We start from the raw sequence: 19,658 nt of genomic DNA on the forward strand, positions 1-19,658 counted from the left end.
GATGATGCCAGATTGATTGACAGCCTCTTTGTAGACTAGACTACGTAGGCCACATACGCCCAGGTAGTCTACGAATACGACAAGCGCCATTCACTGATGTTGGCCTACGTAGCACTATCCAGGCCTACCAGCCTCGATGGCCTATACCTCACCAACGCGAAAGGTGATTTCGGGTTCCGAAATATCGGCGGCTCTATCGACAGACAATTTGTCGACGAAATGATCGAGGCATCCATGATTTCCAACAGCTGTACTATGCCTCATACTTCACTACATATGGACCCCTCGTCACCGCGATCACTACCGGATCCGATAAGTCATAACCAGGTGCTCACTGATCACGGTCATGATGACCTTATTCAAGAACTGTCAAGAACTTCTTCCACACATGCACATGGTTTCGTGAAACGTGCATGCGTTTTCCATCATAAGGGACAAGTATAAGCACTACATATCAGCTTACCGCTTCTGGTGTTGGTAATACCCACGCTACCGTTCGCAGCGTTACCCAACTGTAAACAACCGGTTATATAACACATATGCGGTTCTTCAACATATATTTGTGCGTATAAAATTTATACAAATCTTTAGCGTCATTTTGTAACGTTTTGCTCAGTAAAAAAATTACGCCACTTTCACCTTCTCGCCGCATGCTTCGCATAACATCGACTCCCACGGTACGTGGGATCTGCCGAGTTTTTTTCATTATGTTATTTGTGATTAAGACTTGACCCCTTCGCCTCCAGCATTCTAAGACGTAAAACGCTTCTAGACTGCGTATTTGCGTTAAAGCTTTATTTTTTCTCTACTGTCTTCAACTCTTTTTAGCACCTCTGACCGCATGGATCCTCTGAAATAGATGAAGCAGTGCTAATGAAACTAAGCTGCACGCAGTTTCTTATATAAGTAAACCTAACTCATCCATAGTAGTTGGATTATTTATATTGTGGTTAAAAATATAGGTTACAAAATGTATCGTAGACTCAACTTGCAAAACATGTATACTCTTCTAAATGCGAAGCATTTCTTAGCGAACCAAAGCACTTTGAGAATATCTATCTATCTATCTATCTATCTATCTATCTATCTATCTATCTATCTGTCACGGATCTCCGGATAACAGTCGGCTAGAATGAACGAACGAGACGAGAGCGTTACACACGCCTATTTTACAATATTATTGAGAACTAACAGACAATAATGCCAAGGAAAGTATAGGGGATGTTTTTAGTAATAAATGTAAGGTAATTGTGAAGAAAGAAAAGTGGACGAAAAGATAGCTTGCCGCGGGCAGGGACCGAACCTGCGACCTTCGAATAACGCGTCCGATGCTCTACCAACTGAGCTACCGCGGCGGCCATCCCCCCGTCCACTTTGTAGGGTATATGTGTGCATTTAAACGTGGGAGCGTCAGTCAGCGCCGCCAGTAGCCATGACGGCGAGTGTGGAACACTCTTTTTATGTCTGTTGGCGTCACGTAGCACGTGAACTTATCACGAGCTGGCAGCTGACCAATAATCCCTCGCATACTACCTGAAAGCATCAAGTCTGCCAGAACGAGACCCTCGCTATGAATGAAGGAAAGAAGTGTTAATTTCAAGGGCTCGTTTTTCTTTGTTATACACAAATATTATTGAGAACTAACAGACAATAATGCCAAGGAAGTATAGGGGATGTTTTTAGTAATAATGTAAGGTAATTGGTGAGAAAGAAAGTGGACGAAAAGATAGCTTGCCGCGGGCAGGGACCGAACCTGCGACCTTCGAATAAACGCGTCCGATGCTCTAACCAACTGAGCTACCGCGGCGGCCATCCCCCCGTCCACTTTGTAGGGTATATGTGTGCATTTAAAACGTGGGAGCGTCAGTCAGCGCCGCCAGTAGCCATGACGGCGAGTGTGGAACACTCTTTTATGTCTGTTGGCGTCACGTAGCACGTGAACTTATCACGAGCTGGCAGCTGACCAATAATCCCTCGCATACTACCTGAAAGCATCAAGTCTGCCAGAACGAGACCCTCGCTATGAATGAAGGAAAGAAGTGTTAATTTCAAGGGCTCGTTTTCTTTGTTATACACAATATTATTGAGAACTAACAGACAATAATGCCAAGGAAAGTATAGGGGATGTTTTTAGTAATAAATGTAAGGTAATTGTGAAGAAAGAAAAGTGGACGAAAAGATAGCTTGCCGCGGGCAGGGACCGAACCTGCGACCTTCGAATAACGCGTCCGATGCTCTACCAACTGAGCTACCGCGGCGGCCATCCCCCCGTCCACTTTGTAGGGTATATGTGTGCATTTAAACGTGGGAGCGTCAGTCAGCGCCGCCAGTAGCCATGACGGCGAGTGTGGAACACTCTTTTTATGTCTGTTGGCGTCACGTAGCACGTGAACTTATCACGAGCTGGCAGCTGACCAATAATCCCTCGCATACTACCTGAAAGCATCAAGTCTGCCAGAACGAGACCCTCGCTATGAATGAAGGAAAGAAGTGTTAATTTCAAGGGCTCGTTTTCTTTGTTATACACAATATTATTGAGAACTAACAGACAATAATGCCAAGGAAAGATAGGGGATGTTTTTAGTAATAAATGTAAGGTAATTGTGAAGAAAGAAAAGTGGACGAAAAGATAGCTTGCCGCGGGCAGGGACCGAACCTGCGACCTTCGAATAACGCGTCCGATGCTCTACCAACTGAGCTACCGCGGCGGCCATCCCCCCGTCCACTTTGTAGGGTATATGTGTGCATTTAAACGTGGGAGCGTCAGTCAGCGCCGCCAGTAGCCATGACGGCGAGTGTGGAACACTCTTTTTATGTCTGTTGGCGTCACGTAGCACGTGAACTTATCACGAGCTGGCAGCTGACCAATAATCCCTCGCATACTACCTGAAAGCATCAAGTCTGCCAGAACGAGACCCTCGCTATGAATGAAGGAAAGAAGTGTTAATTTCAAGGGCTCGTTTTCTTTGTTCTACACATATTATTGAGAACTAACAGACAATAATGCCAAGGAAAGTATAGGGGATGTTTTTAGTAATAAATGTAAGGTAATTGTGAAGAAAGAAAAGTGGACGAAAGATAGCTTGCCGCGGGCAGGGACCGAACCTGCGACCTTCGAATAACGCGTCCGATGCTCTACCAACTGAGCTACCGCGGCGGCCATCCCCCCGTCCACTTTGTAGGTATATGTGTGCATTTAAACGTGGGAGCGTCAGTCAGCGCCGCCAGTAGCCATGACGGCGAGTGTGGAACACTCTTTTATGTCTGTTGGCGTCACGTAGCACGTGAACTTATCACGAGCTGGCAGCTGACCAATAATCCCTCGCATACTACCTGAAAGCATCAAGTCTGCCAGAACGAGACCCTCGCTATGTGAGAACTAACAGACAATAATGCCAAGGAAAGTATAGGGGATGTTTTTAGTAATAAATGTAAGGTAATTGTGAAGAAAGAAAAGTGGACGAAAAGATAGCTTGCCGCGGGCAGGGACCGAACCTGCGACCTTCGAATAACGCGTCCGATGCTCTACCAACTGAGCTACCGCGGCGGCCATCCCCCCGTCCACTTTGTAGGGTATATGTGTGCATTTAAACGTAGCGAGGGTCTCGTTCTGGCAGACTTGATGCTTTCAGGTAGTATGCGAGGGATTATTGGTCAGCTGCCAGCTCGTGATAAGTTCACGTGCTACGTGACGCCAACAGACATAAAAAGAGTGTTCCACACTCGCCGTCATGGCTACTGGCGGCGCTGACTGACGCTCCCACGTTTAAATGCACACATATACCCTACAAAGTGGACGGGGGGATGGCCGCCGCGGTAGCTCAGTTGGTAGAGCATCGGACGCGTTATTCGAAGGTCGCAGGTTCGGTCCCTGCCCGCGGCAAGCTATCTTTTCGTCCACTTTTCTTTCTTCACAATTACCTTACATTTATTACTAAAAACATCCCCTATACTTTCCTTGGCATTATTGTCTGTTAGTTCTCACATAGCGAGGGTCTCGTTCTGGCAGACTTGATGCTTTCAGGTAGTATGCGAGGGATTATTGGTCAGCTGCCAGCTCGTGATAAGTTCACGTGCTACGTGACGCCAACAGACATAAAAAGAGTGTTCCACACTCGCCGTCATGGCTACTGGCGGCGCTGACTGACGCTCCCACGTTTAAATGCACACATATACCCTACAAAGTGGACGGGGGGATGGCCGCCGCGGTAGCTCAGTTGGTAGAGCATCGGACGCGTTATTCGAAGGTCGCAGGTTCGGTCCCTGCCCGCGGCAAGCTATCTTTTCGTCCACTTTTCTTTCTTCACAATTACCTTACATTTATTACTAAAAACATCCCCTATACTTTCCTTGGCATTATTGTCTGTTAGTTCTCAATAATATTGTGTATAACAAAGAAAACGAGCCCTTGAAATTAACACTTCTTTCCTTCATTCATAGCGAGGGTCTCGTTCTGGCAGACTTGATGCTTTCAGGTAGTATGCGAGGGATTATTGGTCAGCTGCCAGCTCGTGATAAGTTCACGTGCTACGTGACGCCAACAGACATAAAAAGAGTGTTCCACACTCGCCGTCATGGCTACTGGCGGCGCTGACTGACGCTCCCACGTTTAATGCACACATATACCCTACAAAGTGGACGGGGGGATGGCCGCCGCGGTAGCTCAGTTGGTAGAGCATCGGACGCGTTATTCGAAGGTCGCAGGTTCGGTCCCTGCCCGCGGCAAGCTATCTTTTCGTCCACTTTTCTTTCTTCACAATTACCTTACATTTATTACTAAAAACATCCCCTATACTTTCCTTGGCATTATTGTCTGTTAGTTCTCAATAATATTGTGTATAACAAAGAAAACGAGCCCTTGAAATTAACACTTCTTTCCTTCATTCATAGCGAGGGTCTCGTTCTGGCAGACTGATGCTTTCAGGTAGTATGCGAGGGATTATTGGTCAGCTGCCAGCTCGTGATAAGTTCACGTGCTACGTGACGCCAACAGACATAAAAAGAGTGTTCCACACTCGCCGTCATGGCTACTGGCGGCGCTGACTGACGCTCCCACGTTTAAATGCACACATATACCCTACAAAGTGGACGGGGGGATGGCCGCCGCGGTAGCTCAGTTGGTAGAGCATCGGACGCGTTATTCGAAGGTCGCAGGTTCGGTCCCTGCCCGCGGCAAGCTATCTTTTCGTCCACTTTTCTTTCTTCACAATTACCTTACATTTATTACTAAAAACATCCCCTATACTTTCCTTGGCATTATTGTCTGTTAGTTCTCAATAATATTGTGTATAACAAAGAAAACGAGCCCTTGAAATTAACACTTCTTTCCTTCATTCATAGCGAGGGTCTCGTTCTGGCAGACTTGATGCTTTCAGGTAGTATGCGAGGGATTATTGGTCAGCTGCCAGCTCGTGATAAGTTCACGTGCTACGTGACGCCAACAGACATAAAAAGAGTGTTCCACACTCGCCGTCATGGCTACTGGCGGCGCTGACTGACGCTCCCACGTTTAAATGCACACATATACCCTACAAAGTGGACGGGGGGATGGCCGCCGCGGTAGCTCAGTTGGTAGAGCATCGGACGCGTTATTCGAAGGTCGCAGGTTCGGTCCCTGCCCGCGGCAAGCTATCTTTTCGTCCACTTTTCTTTCTTCACAATTACCTTACATTTATTACTAAAAACATCCCCTATACTTTCCTTGGCATTATTGTCTGTTAGTTCTCAATAATATTGTGTATAACAAAGAAAACGAGCCCTTGAAATTAACACTTCTTTCCTTCATTCATAGCGAGGGTCTCGTTCTGGCAGACTTGATGCTTCAGGTAGTATGCGAGGGATTATTGGTCAGCTGCCAGCTCGTGATAAGTTCACGTGCTACGTGACGCCAACAGACATAAAAAGAGTGTTCCACACTCGCCGTCATGGCTACTGGCGGCGCTGACTGACGCTCCCACGTTTAAATGCACACATATACCCTACAAAGTGGACGGGGGGATGGCCGCCGCGGTAGCTCAGTTGGTAGAGCATCGGACGCGTTATTCGAAGGTCGCAGGTTCGGTCCCTGCCCGCGGCAAGCTATCTTTTCGTCCACTTTTCTTTCTTCACAATTACCTTACATTTATTACTAAAAACATCCCCTATACTTTCCTTGGCATTATTGTCTGTTAGTTCTCAATAATATTGTGTATAACAAAGAAAACGAGCCCTTGAAATTAACACTTCTTTCCTTTACACGCCTATTTTAGTTACATACAAAAAGAAAAACACACATTTTTACCCCAAAACCACTGCAAACATATAAAAAATATACCGGCACTAAAATAAGCTATGACAAAAAGAACAAGTCAAGGAAACAAACGTCTATACAGTACGGAGCGTTCCTCGCTCAAACAACTCACGGCGTTCTGTGCCGATGCATGATGAGGCGAGGCGTTGTCGGGGACACTTGCTTAACGTCGGCGTTCGAGTCGATGCGTCGATGCCACAGGCTTGGCCGTTGCAGAACGCGAGCTGGCGTCGTGGCTGAAGCTGGGAGGCTCGGAGTCAATGACCTCAGCGTCGACTTGCGCTGGTCAGCATTTCCCGGGAACAGGACTGGCTCAGGCGAGGCCTACGGAGCGGTGCCGTAGGACGAAGCGCTCGGAACACAAGCCGATGACGCTCCCTGGCCGCTGCAGGTGTTCGTGACGGCCATTCAGTTCCTAGGACGTGTCCTTGAACGGCCGGTGACTACGGTGCGATGCCGTAGAGCGATGGAGCACGAGCCTACGGTGCGATGCCGTAGAACAAAGGGAGCCGGAGCGCCCGGAACACAGGCCGGCGACGCTCGTGCCCGCCTCACGCGCTCCCGATCGAACACCCAGGGCCCCGATGCCCACGTCATCTTCTCTTTTATATCTTCTCCTTCATTTTTCTCTTCTCGTCGTGCGGTTATACGTCAGGCTACGCTTGACGTCTTCCTCTTCTTCTATCACATTTTCTTTGTCACCTCTTATATGTGACAATGGCCCTCTTCTTAAAGTGTTTTCTCCGGAAGAAAACTGCTTCAAACCTCCGGTATCTTGGCACGAGTAACAATCCGATCTTTTCCACGATCTGTCTTGAGCTAAATCTAGAACACCACCACATTCGTCCTCCAGTGTCATCATTGCCTTGAATGTACTCAAAGCACCTCACTGAGCACCATCAAGACTCGCAGAACGCTCACCGCAACACAGTTTCGGGAACACTACACCAAGACACTGGAATCACTCAGAGTTCGCATTCTTCATAATAACTTTGTATGACACACCTTGATAAGTGAACACCGAACTAGATTTGCTCTATACGCTACGCATTTTAGTTAATCAAATCTCTTTTCTAGCGCATGACAACCAATATAAGCGTTCAAAGCTTAAGTCTTCTCTTTCGCGCCTTGTGCGCCTTACGCGACTTTCTTCGGCGTTCTCTTACTGCGCGCCATTGCGAACGCTCAGTACCATCCTTGCTCTTATTCCTTCTCTCAATGATCGAACGCCTCATCCACACCACTCTTCTATGATCTCTCCTAACTACACGTCCCCGGCTGAACATTTGCGCATGTCTTTTGTCATTCGGGTATCTACGGTTAAGCTTCGGGCCGGTTTTCTTTCTACGATGCTTTGACTGCGCAGCAACGTGAGTATCAGCCAAGCCAATGAATCTCACGCTCCCCAGCACAACTATATCTTGCGTATACCCTGTTCTTTTCTCTTGAAGATGCGTTCCTTTCAGCGAACTGCTAATCTCGATGTCTGCGACGCGAGTCAAAGCAGCGACAGTTACCTGAGGTCCCTGATCATTAACTTCGGCGCGCCGTTCACTAACAACCTCATTACAGGAACTACAAGCCACATCTGAGTCCACTTCTCTGGTATTGCTAATTACTAGTCCCTTTCCTTTCATACAGCTCCCATGCTCGCTAGTCATTTCTTCTACCGAATCACAGCTGTGAACATCAGGCTCTCCGCATTCCCGCAGTAAATCCACCTTTGGAATTTCTATGTTATCATCTGTGGCCTTTGCCAACCTCATTTTGTGCTCCCCACCTTGACCTAAGGCTGTCCGCTCACACCGATGCAAGTAAAACATCCAGGTTTTCTCGTCTGTCGTCTAAAGGAGCCATCACTTTTCTGGGACAGACTCCCGTCGATCTTGGAGGTTCTGCCTCTGCTATGGAGCCCCTATCATCTGTGCTCATCTCCCTACTTCTCTCTAAAGTCCGTCGTTTCCCCAAAATAAACTCCTTCTCGAGCTCAATCCTCCTGATTTCACGTTCCTCCTCTTCGCGCCTCTCTTTACGCCTCTGCTCGCGCATCTCCGCTCGCTCATCCCTCAGCCTCTTTTCCTCGCGATCATATAGCCTTATCGCTTCTTCGCCCGACAAACCAAGCTTTACTGCTAACTCTAAAATCTTCGTCAAGTCCATCCTCCCTGCCGAATAGAAATCCGTGAGATCCACAACAAAAAATAAGAAAAAGGATCCTGGCAGGCTCGCCACTTATTTTTGTCACGGATCTCCGGATAACAGTCGGCTAGAATGAACGGACGAGACGAGAGCGTTACACACGCCTATTTTAATTACACACAAAAAGAAAAACACACATTTTTTACCCCAAAACCACTGCAAACATATAAAAAATATACGGGCACTAAAATAAGCTATGACAAAAAGAACAAGTCAAGGAAACAAACGTCTACACAGTAAGGAGCGTTCCTCGCTCAAACAACTCACGGCGTTCTGTGCCGATGCATGATGAGGCGAGGCGTTGTCGGGGACACTTGCTTAACGTCGGCGTTCGAGTCGATGCGTCGATGCCACAGGCTTGGCCGGTTGCAGAACGCGAGCTGGCGTCGTGGTTGAAGCTGGGAGGCTCGGAGTCAATGACCTCAGCGTCGACTTGCGCTGGTCAGCATTTCCCGGGAACAGGACTGGCTCAGGCGAGGCCTACGGAGCGGTGCCGTAGGACGAAGCGCTCGGAACACAAGCCGATGACGCTCCCTGGCCGCTGCAGGTGTTCGTGACGGCCATTCAGTTCCTAGGACGTGTCCTTGAACGGCCGGTGACTACGGTGCGATGCCGTAGAGCGATGGAGCACGACAGGGGCGTGGCCAGAAATTTTTTTCGGGGGGGTTCAACCATACATTATGTATGTTTGTGCGTGTGTTTGTATGTGTGCGTGTATATATACGCAAGCAAAATTGAAAAATATCGGGGGGGGTTTGAACCCCCCCCTACCCCCCCCCCACCCCTGGCTACGCCCCTGGAGCACGAGCCTACGGTGCGATGCCGTAGAACAAAGGGAGCCGGAGCGCCCGGAACGCAGGCCGGCGACGCTCGTGCCCGCCTCACGCGCTCCCGATCGAACACCCAGGGCCCCGATGCCCACGTCATCTTCTCTTTTATATATTCTCCTTCATTTTTCTCTTCTCGTCGTGCGGTTATACGTCAGGCTACGCTTGACGTCTTCCTCTTCTTCTATCACATTTTCTTTGTCACCTCTTATATGTGGCACTGTCTGTCTGTCTGTCTGTCTGTCTGTCTGTCTGTCTGTCTGTCTGTCTGTCTGTCTGTCTGTCTGTCTGTCTGTCTGTCTGTCTGTCTGTCTGTTATGACATGACTGTATTACGAACATAAATGACAGCTCGTAACATTAAAATTATGTCACTCATGTTATGTATGTCATGATTTACATGACACGGTATTGGTGCTCTAGCAGCCGTGATTCCCACAGCTAGTGGGATGTGTTGAATTTTTTACCTCTCATTTCTACACTTCTTTAAGCTGCCGTTCCTTACTATGTTATTCTTGTGTGTTCTTTTTCTTTAGCTGTGTCGTGTCATCAGAGACGCCATTGATGCTAACTTCCCGCCATCCAGTTGCGTAAACGTCATCGCTGAACCCGGACAGTTCTTCGTTATGTCTGCGTACACACTGATTACCAATATTGTTGGCACCAGAAAGAAATCTGTGACTGTGGAAGGTAAAAAAATCATCTACTTTTTACTAATAATTCGGTGCATTAAAATGCGCCCAAAAGCACCAGCAACAAAGTAGAGCTGCTGAAAAAATTTTATATGTACGAGTGCTTCCATTAGGCCGATACATTACATTCAGCATTGCAGAACAAGCGATATGAGATGGCACAGTTAAAATACGTGGATGCCAGCGTACGCTCGTATCACGGCCACATTGAGAAAAGAGACATGTTTTGACCCCTTTGTGGACGCATAAAGCATATATAGACGGTACGTGCGGTAAACACAACCTATATTTCCTATTTAAGCGATCTTATGGAGGTGTTCCGGCCAGGGCGTCGGAACGGAACGAAAACCAAAACGAAAAACGAAAAAAAAAAAAACACGATAGTTTTGACCGGAACGAAAATGTAACCGAAACGTTACCTATTATTTCGTTCCGGAGTGAAACCGAAATTTTTTCAATCGTTTTTCGGTTCAAGAGGAAACTTGGCAATCCGGAACAACTGAGGTCATGCAACGTGAGCAATTATGCATATCTCAGGGTACAGTATTCGCGCGTACCTCAGGCAAGAATTCCAAAGCAATGTTCAAATTGTGCGGAAAACGAGAACAGTGGCAACCAGAGATGTTTATATTAACGCAAGTGGACTTTTGCGCACCTGTCACGCAGGCCAGCGTGGAGAGGGCATTGTCGGCGCTGAAGTTTGTTACAGCGAAAGCTGCTATCAGATCGCAACAGCCGATTTTGGCGCCATAGTTGCCCGCCGCCGCCGCCGCCGCCGGTGTCCGTAACCGCTATCACGCGAAATAAGAAATTTAAATGAGAAACAAATTTCTAGGATCGGATAGGATCATAACCCGCGCTCTCTGCCTGGCAGTCGAGTATTCCACCACAGTGACACGCTTGTGCTTGTAACTCCTTCGCAAAAATACTCTATACAAGCGTCATTTGTCGGGCAAGGACTCGTGTTAACATATGTAATATAGCGTAGAAGAAGAGTAAAATAACAACCTGGCGTCACACAATGCGAATTGCGCAACGTGTCTGTTGTTGTATGCTTCCAACCCGTTACAAAGGTCTCAGCCATAATTCTTCATCGTCATCAGTCACAGCACAAAGTGCACATAACGCCTTACAGATGTGTAGCGTGTACCACGATTCTCCGAAGAATTACGAAAAATGGCATTGTGGGTGCTTCGCTACTTAAGAAAAATTACGATGATTTATGGCGTAGTGGGTACCTTGCATATGTGCTTGTATTAGTTGCCCCAAGAGAGTCTACAACGGGCCATAGGTCGGAAAACTCGCTTATGAGTCGACTCACTTAGACTCACTCGGACTCAGATGAGGCTGTGAGTCTGAGTTTGAGTGAGTCCGGATGAATAATATTTTAGTGAGTCTGAGTCCGAGTGAGTCCAGTTGAGGAAAATATTGGTGAGACTGAGTCCGAGTGAGCTCTAAGCGCAAAATATACTTTTTGAGTGAGTCCGAGTGAGCTCCACCTCTTGTTGCTGACTTATGGCCCTATCTACTCATGTTCATCATTACTATAAGCCTTATATCGGCTTACGTTTATACTCAAGTCTATTCGCACATATCTCAGTAGACTAGCATTCATGCCCTACCTCAATATTCATTGATCAAAGCAGGGGTGGCGCCAGGATTTTTTTACTGGGGGGGAGGCAGCCACGAAAAGCGAATTCCTTCGGGGGGGGGGGGGGGGGGGGGGGGCAGGGAGGTGGGGAACTTATGCGCTGTGTTTTCACTATGTTTTACTCCCTTCCTCTTTCCTCTCCTGTTTTATAAACGCCTCACTTATTAGATTGGAATGTCCGAGATATAAATCTTGTTAGATGGCACATACGCTTCCTTCAGTCGCTCAAGGCTCCAATAAACATACACGGTGTTCTGCTTAGGTAAGTGCAACGTAATAGATATCGAGGCCGCGCATGATCAATAGATGCCAGTCATTGCTCAGCCCCAACGGTTCTGTTCATTGCAATTTCTCCCATCAGTCATCCAGACAGCGGCTGCCTCGATGATTTACATGTAAGCTTCCATCATCTGATGACTTGAGGAGCTGGCTTACAGCGAGATAAAATATTATCTGCAAGTTTTTTTCTCGATCTAAGTCAACTCTTACAAGATAAATCATCGAGGCACCCGCCAAATTACGTACGGGTTAGAATTGCAATAGATGCCTGTCACTGTAGCCTTGTGTGAAAAGAGCTGAGCTTCCTTGATAATACGCCAGGGCGATAGCGACTTGAGAAGATGTGCGCAGCTACGATAACTTCTTTTGTGAATTGTTCAGTATAAACAGCTGTGCACAAGCGAAATATCCATTTTGTTGAAAGTCAGTGCTGCGTTTGTCTTGTGCCTGTTAGCCGTCGGTACCTGCGCTGTTCCCCTTCACTGTGCTTTGCGTCAGCTACCAATCAAAGGATGTGAAAAGCAAAAGCTAACATTTATTTATGTACATTCACTACAATCTTCGAGAACACAATAGGATACAATTGCTCGGTGGCTGAAATGTTAACAACAGTTTGACTGGGCTGAAGGCCCACGTTCTAAACACGTCAGTGTAAATAAGATATTCGAGCAACGCAGTAAGATAAAAATTAATATTTAGCATGTTTGCACAGCAGTGATTCTGCTAATATAATGAAAATTTATATATTGCATCGAACAGCGCATACACAAAAAGCAGTACCAAATAAAGAAAATAAAGCAGGTAACCAGCAGCAATAAAATAACACCAGTTAACCTTACATCACAATATAGTTTCTAAAGAGTAATCTCACAGCATCAGAGATAACTAACACCACTAAGTAAGGTTCATATCAATTCCAAGTTTCCTAAGTACGCGCTAGATAACAAAAAAACGTTAAAACACCCTTCTTGCGCCGCTTGGTCGTGCAAAGCGTTGGAAATGGGAAAAGAATAACAAAAAGCTATGTAGCAAAAGAATAACAAAAATAAAGAGAGGATATATTTACAAAACTAGATCACCATAGGCATGTCAGTCATTTCACATCTGGCTATACAGTACACCAGCTTTCGCAAACGCAAATGTCAGCTCTCCGACTATACACTGTTCATCAGACAAGCTAGGCCATCGAAGCGGCCTCGGACAGCACCCTTTGCAGTTTGTTTCAAAGCGGGGACAAATACCAAGAAAGTCCTCGAAGATTTCGTCGCTACCACAGGTGCCAATGCCTGCGCTGTGACAGCACACCACAAACCACGGCGGGGATTATTCTATGGTGAAGCGGGTGTTCTGATACCGGTATAGGTTTCACTCCTATGTGCTCGTGCCCGAACAATTTTCCCATGAATGCACCGCAAAGGTACAATAGGGTTTCATTATGCCAGCATATTAGTGTAGACGTATACGTCGATTACTGTGCGCAGCATCGAACATGTCAACAACACGCTGAAGATCTATCTTATTGGAAAGAGATCGCTCGACCGCAAGCACAGCTAGGTCGCTCAGACGGTTGTTGGTCATCCTGCTGCGAAGATAAGTCTTCAGTCTTCGAAGGCATGAAAATGTGCGCTCGCAAGATGATGACGATGCCGGTATCGTCACAGCGATAACACCTAGCTTGTGCAGTTCGTGGAAGGCTAGCTTATACTCTCCCAAGACAGTCACCAATTGCATCAATGTTTCTATCTTGCACTTCCTTTCGGCTTCGATGCGCTGAAGAAGTTTTATTACCAACTTGCACTCAACTTCAACGCTGTCGATGTCGCATGCATAGTGCTCAGCGAAAGGCTTGAGTAAGGAGATGTCCATAAAATTCTCACTCTGGGGGTGGAGGGCGCTGACTCCGCAGAGTACATCATTATTCTCCGTGAACCGCCTAGTCAGTTCCGCAATGAGGTGGTCCAAAACGGGTAGAAAAACTTTGACTCTGAATGTTTCCTTTGAATCTGGAGACTCTTCTTCAACGGGCCGTCCTTCACTCAATACAAACTGCTCCAAATGGAGCGGAAGACGCTTCGTTCTCTGCTTTTCCCTTTGGGGCACCCCGTTCTCCTCAGAAATACTGCAGGTTTGCGCCCACACAGTGTCAAATGCGCTCTGCGAATTTCTCATTTCGGAGAACTCGTCAATGACTGTGCGTGCCATGATGCATGCCTGACTAAGATTGCAGTCTCTACTTTGCAATAGGTCCGAAAGAACCTTAAGGCGGCTAAGTACCTTGGTAAATAGGCTTAAATGGAAGAGAAACGAGAAGTTCATTTGCTCAAGCAGACCCCTAGCTTCCGTTGCCCGCCTGCTGTTTGTAGCGATGACTTCGGCGAGACATACAAGGATTGCAGGAAAGCTTTTCATTGCAGCTCTGCAAGCCGCTATCTGGCAGGCCCATCGTGTATCGCTGAGACGCTGCAGCTCTGTCACTGACAAAGACAACCTTTTTTGCACATCTACGTACATGGAGTGAACGGCAGATCCACTTAGGAAGACATAGAGGCATTCCAAAAGAGAGAAAAAATCCCTCACCGGTTTTATCGCCTTGCAGACATCCACGATGACAAGATTGAGGCGGTGGTTCATGCAATGTACGTACACTGCCTGCGGCACTTCCTGCCTAAACAGCGCCTGGACGCCCCTTGAGGTACCGCTCATGACACTCGCACCATCATATGTTTGAGCAATGCAAAGCTGAGCATCAATGCCGCAGCGATTCAACGTTTCCTTTACGTAGCTCAGGAGCGACCTTGCATCCAATTGCTCAGCGTTGCGGAATCCAAGGAACCGCTCAAAGACAGTTCCACTGACGTAGTACCTTACTACAACTGATACCTGTTCCGTCTTGCTTAGGTCCTTGGTTTCATCGACGATAAGTGCGAAGCACTGGGAGCTTTTTATCTCTTCCTTTATACTTGTTAATGTGATGTGGCTGAGAATTTCGAGAATCTGGTCTTGTATCGAATGATGAACATACTTCGCGTTCGCTGCTCCACCCTTCAATTTCTTTGCTACAATTTCGTCATATTTAGCAAACAAGTTCAAGAGCTCAACGAAGTTTCCCTTGTTTTCACTTGTGGCACCTTCATCGTGGCCCCTCTGAGCGATTCCTTGAACGGCAGTAAATCGCAATATATCTGCAACTCTTGCTATATAGAGGCGATTTTCCTGCACCTCCCTGGAGTACGCGTCGCTGAGATGTGATGCAACTGACTTGCTTTGCCCTCCCGACTTCATCTGCGTGTAGGAAACCCACGATGCCTGGCAAGTCTTATGCGCGAGTGAGTTTTCGTGCTTTCTGAAACCAGCGTCTTTTTCTAGGGCTTTTTTCCAATTACTGTATCCACCATTGACAAATGCAGATTTCTCATTGGCGCCAGTTGAAAACATTCTGCAAGGGTAACAGAAAGCTGCGTCAGCCCGCGCGCTGTACTCCAACCAAGGAAATAGGCGATACCAGTCCGAGTTGAAGCTCCTGCTCAATTTGCCGTACTTCTTAGATGGAAATGGGTTCAGTATTGGCTGTGTGGGTTGCTCTGCCTTGAATTTCGAAATGTCCAACTGGCCTGCGTGGTCGGCATCTACAGAGGCGGTGAATTCGGTCGCAGAATCAGGTTCATCCCTTGCTGCCCACGATGCGGAAAGCTCGTCACATTCGCTGTCCATATGCATCGGCGAGGACGGGCAAGCGTCGTCAGAAGCGGTGCTACACACAGTCTCTTCAAGTGGAATCGAAACGGAGCACTGAGCAGAATTTTCTTGTTCTTGGAGCGTCCGCGATTCTTCGGTTGTTGAAGCAGAAAGCTCGGGGGGACGCCTTTTTGCTTGGCCCGCTTGCTCGAAGTCGAAAAAAAGTCGGCAATGGACCTTTTCTGCGACATACTGAGGCAATGAACCCAATGTCCTGTAGGGTAGACCGCACGTTGGCGTGGCGGCAAGACGGGCTGGCGTTTCCTCCTGCGTCACAAGCACTGCTTGCTAGCGATCGAGTACGGTGTAAGAAAAAGACTCCCACGGTGTAAGAAAAAGCGAGCAAACGAATCTAACACCGCGGCAGTTTGTCCGCTTTGTTTATTGGGCGTGCCGCATTGGCGCCGCCGAAAGACGACACGCGCATCCCGCTTGCCGTGTTCTGGCTTCGGTTATACTGCTTTTCAGGGATGCGCCTGGGATCTCCGCATGGCCAAGGTTCAACTCTGCCCAGTTGCCGAGCGGAGTTCGCATGGAAAGGCATTGGAATCGGCTCCGTATATGAACATCTAAGGTTTCAAGCCCACGCTGTTTGCTTCGCCTGTGTTCTGGTCCGCTTATGGACGACACGTGTATCCGTGGTATATGCGTGCTGTCTTGGGTTGCCCAGCGCTCGCGGTTATGCGAGCCTAGCAGGGCGAAGCTTATTCTCTGCAGAAGCGGTATGTGAGGGGAAGGCGCCTCAAAAAGAGGCTCTCGCATCCGAGGCACGAACTTGCTGGTTCACGCAAGCAGACCGGACTGCAAAGTGTAGACCCTTTCTAAATCTATATCAGTCGGAGCATTTTTTTTTTTTGCGCCTGTTCGCACTGTATTTCAAGCGCCTGTTTATCACAGGCGAGTGGGCAATCGCTTGTGAGAAGAAATTTCCTACAATAAACTGTCATGCCTAAACAAGATGGTCCTTTGGATAAGCAGCGCTGCTGTCATGCACCTGCCTTCAAATTATGACAGAAATTTGACATTTTGTTTCATACCGCCTACCTTGGGTGAGCTTTTCGGCAATCTTGGGGGGGCAAAGGGGGGGCAGGCGAGAATTCTTGGGGGGGGGGGGCTCCAGCCCCCCCATGCCCCCCACTGGCGCCGCCCCTGGATCAGAGGTGTGAGTTAGGGGAAGGGGTGCCATGACATCCCCCTGCCAACTCTCATGGGAAGTTCTTGATAAAAATATCTGGTGTGAGTCGCGTATTTCATAAAAATGTCCTTACTTGACCAATATATGATAATTAAGATATATAATTTATGATGACAACTCGTATTTGAAATGGCATATTGTAGAGCACTGATTATGTAAGATACTTGCGTTTAAGAGGATTGACACCATGATCGGAAAAGCTAATTTTATTCCAGCGGACTCATGAGTCCGACTCCCTTAGGCTCACTCAGACTCAGGTGAAGCCGTGAGTCTGAGTGAGTCCGTCTGAGTATTATGTTGGTGAGTTTGAGTCTGAGTGAGTCCGGCTGAGAAAAATGTTAATGAGTCTGAGTCCGAGTGAGTCCGGTTGAGGAAAGTTTTGGTGAGTCTGAGTCCGAGTGAGCACTCAGAGCAAAATATATTTCTTGAGTGAGTCTGAGCGAGCTCCAGTTTTTTTGCCGGCCTATGCAACGGGCTCTAGAAAGGCCACTCATCCAGCTTTTGCTGTGACTGTGCTGCCTGTTCCGCGCCGGCCTGGCGATTTTGTATCAGAACAGCAGTCTCGCACATCATGGAGTGCACTCAATGACGTGCTGCTTCTGAGATCGTGCTCATTCTCTTGACGCAAAGCATTGAGCCCGCTAAAAAAAATCGTAATTGACTTTTGAGAAAATAAATACTCTGACTTTGAAGGATATAGTGGTTTGTGCTAGTTGGTAGAAATCGGTGGTACAGTTACTTCCGCTCTTCTGAAGAACGTGGGAAGAATGTGTTTTACCCCTGTCCCACTTTCTTGAGAGGAGGGCAAGTAACTAAGTCCAATGTTTTTTATGATTACCTTAACTTCAAATTTTTGCATAAAAAAACGTTACGAACCGTTACGGAACTTTTTTTTTTCGTTCCGGAACAGAAACGGAACGGAACTTCTTGCGGTGGAACGAAACTAAAACCGAAACGAAAAACATTTCGTTCCGACACCCTGGTTCCGGCAAACAACTACCAAGAACGCATTTTTTCTGTCATATTAATTGTGTGTCAAACTATAAAAGAAGAATAAATAAAGATAAGAAAAAATGTAATGACATGACATTGTTCTGAAGTCCACGTAAACACGAACACTGCCGGATGTTCAGAAAGCACAGCTGTTCTGTAAAACAGCTGCGAATAACTTTACTTTCAGACAGCCATATTATTAACCCTTGGCTCGCAGATGCCATCTGCAAGCCCCAACCCAAGGATCAGTTCGGGTTCCTGAAATATTTTACATAGTTCATCGTATGCAAAAGCTCGCAGTCTTAGTTACTTGTCATATGGAACATGTTCTTTATTGTTTTGTTTTGTTTACTGATTGATTTACGTGTGCTTCCTCTCAACAATGTACCTGTTTTTGTATTGATTTATACACCCATCCCCCTTGTAACCTCCCCACTGTAGTGCCAGACACGCACTGTGAGCACCCTAAGGCATACTTAATTAATTAGCTAATTATTCTGCCTATGACCGGAACACAGCGAAGCATTCCGGTTGTCGAAAGAAGTGTCGGTACGAAGGAAATGTTCCATCGCTCGCCACTTGGTAATCGCGAGCACGAGACACGGCGTTTCAAAAACTCGACGTCCACCGTAGCCGACTCAGTAATATTCGTGCACAAATAGAGAGTTTGGCTGGTAGCCGGGGTATCAAGTACGGGTCGATGAAAGAGCACGAACTAGATTCGGTAAATTCATGCTAGTTCCCCTTTTGCAACCGATGTCCGCGTCCGTTCTTGATAACGGCATCTCATTATGCCATGATAAGGAGGGGGATCAAGAGATCGCTCGGACTAACAAACTATACACACACACTGATCGACTCTTGCAGTTGGGTATTCATAATACCCTGGAAGAAATTGCAGAAGCGCAAGCAAGGGCACAGATTATCAGACTCTCCGGCACCAGTGTGGGCAGACGACTCCTAACAGAGGTGGGCGTCCCGCTGGCCAAGGTCGAAGACGCCGACCAGGGCCTTCCGAAAGATCAGAAAGACAACATCATCATGTCACCTGCCCCGCGGAATATTCATCCCCAGCGCAACGTGGAAAGAAGGAAGGCCAGGGTGGTGGCACTCCTACGCCGAGCAATAGAACTCCATGGCGGCAGCTGCTTCTTCGACGCGACCCAATATGGCAAAAGCAATAGTTTTGCAGTAGTGTCGATCAACCACAGGGATGCGACCGTTAACGCCGCTTCGGTACGAAGTTCGTCGTCGTGTGCGGCCGAGCGAGTGGCCATTGCTTTGGCCCTCCTGGACGACAAACATGCAAAGATCCTCAGCGACTCCAGGGCAGCCATCCGTGCCTTCAGCGTTGGCGCCGCGTGTAAAGAAGCGTGTCGCATCCTCGACGACAAAAGTATCGCCACCCACACTCTCACGTGATTCCCCGCTCACATGGGATTCATCAAGGGAGGCCCCACAAACCAGAACGAGCTGGCCCGCTCCAAGGCGCGACGTCTCGCTTTCCGCGACCGTGGATAACTCCCCCGTCGGCCCGCAATTGTGGAGAACAGAGATCAACCAACCACATATAACGAAATTACGCAGCATTTTTATCTCGGCAGAGGAGACTTTCCCCTTGCTCACAAGAAGTTAAATAGAGCGCAGGCATCGACTCTCAGATCATTGCAGACAGGTTCGTATCCCAGCCCGGCTTTATTAAATAAAATTTGTCCCGACACTGATCCCAGTAGGTCTTGCAGGCACTGCAACGAATTCGCTAGCCTAGACCACATGCTCTGGCGTTGCCCCTCGTTACG

At 47.6% G+C, this 19,658-nt stretch overlaps 1 protein-coding gene and 1 pseudogene across 1 annotated transcript; one reads left to right on the forward strand and one right to left on the reverse strand.

The window, feature by feature from the left end:
- Positions 1–19,658, forward strand: part of LOC119403643 (ornithine decarboxylase-like) — a 79,624-nt pseudogene that overhangs the window by 44,230 nt on the left and 15,736 nt on the right.
- Positions 13,022–15,757, reverse strand: LOC125759429 (zinc finger MYM-type protein 1-like). Its single transcript, XM_049418191.1, has one exon. The coding sequence runs from the start codon at positions 15,651–15,653 to the stop codon at positions 13,383–13,385; it is 2,271 nt and encodes a 756-aa protein (XP_049274148.1). The 5' UTR covers positions 15,654–15,757; the 3' UTR covers positions 13,022–13,382.

This window comes from Rhipicephalus sanguineus, chromosome 1, assembly GCF_013339695.2.
Source record: "Rhipicephalus sanguineus isolate Rsan-2018 chromosome 1, BIME_Rsan_1.4, whole genome shotgun sequence".
Taxonomy (NCBI): domain Eukaryota; kingdom Metazoa; phylum Arthropoda; class Arachnida; order Ixodida; family Ixodidae; genus Rhipicephalus; species Rhipicephalus sanguineus.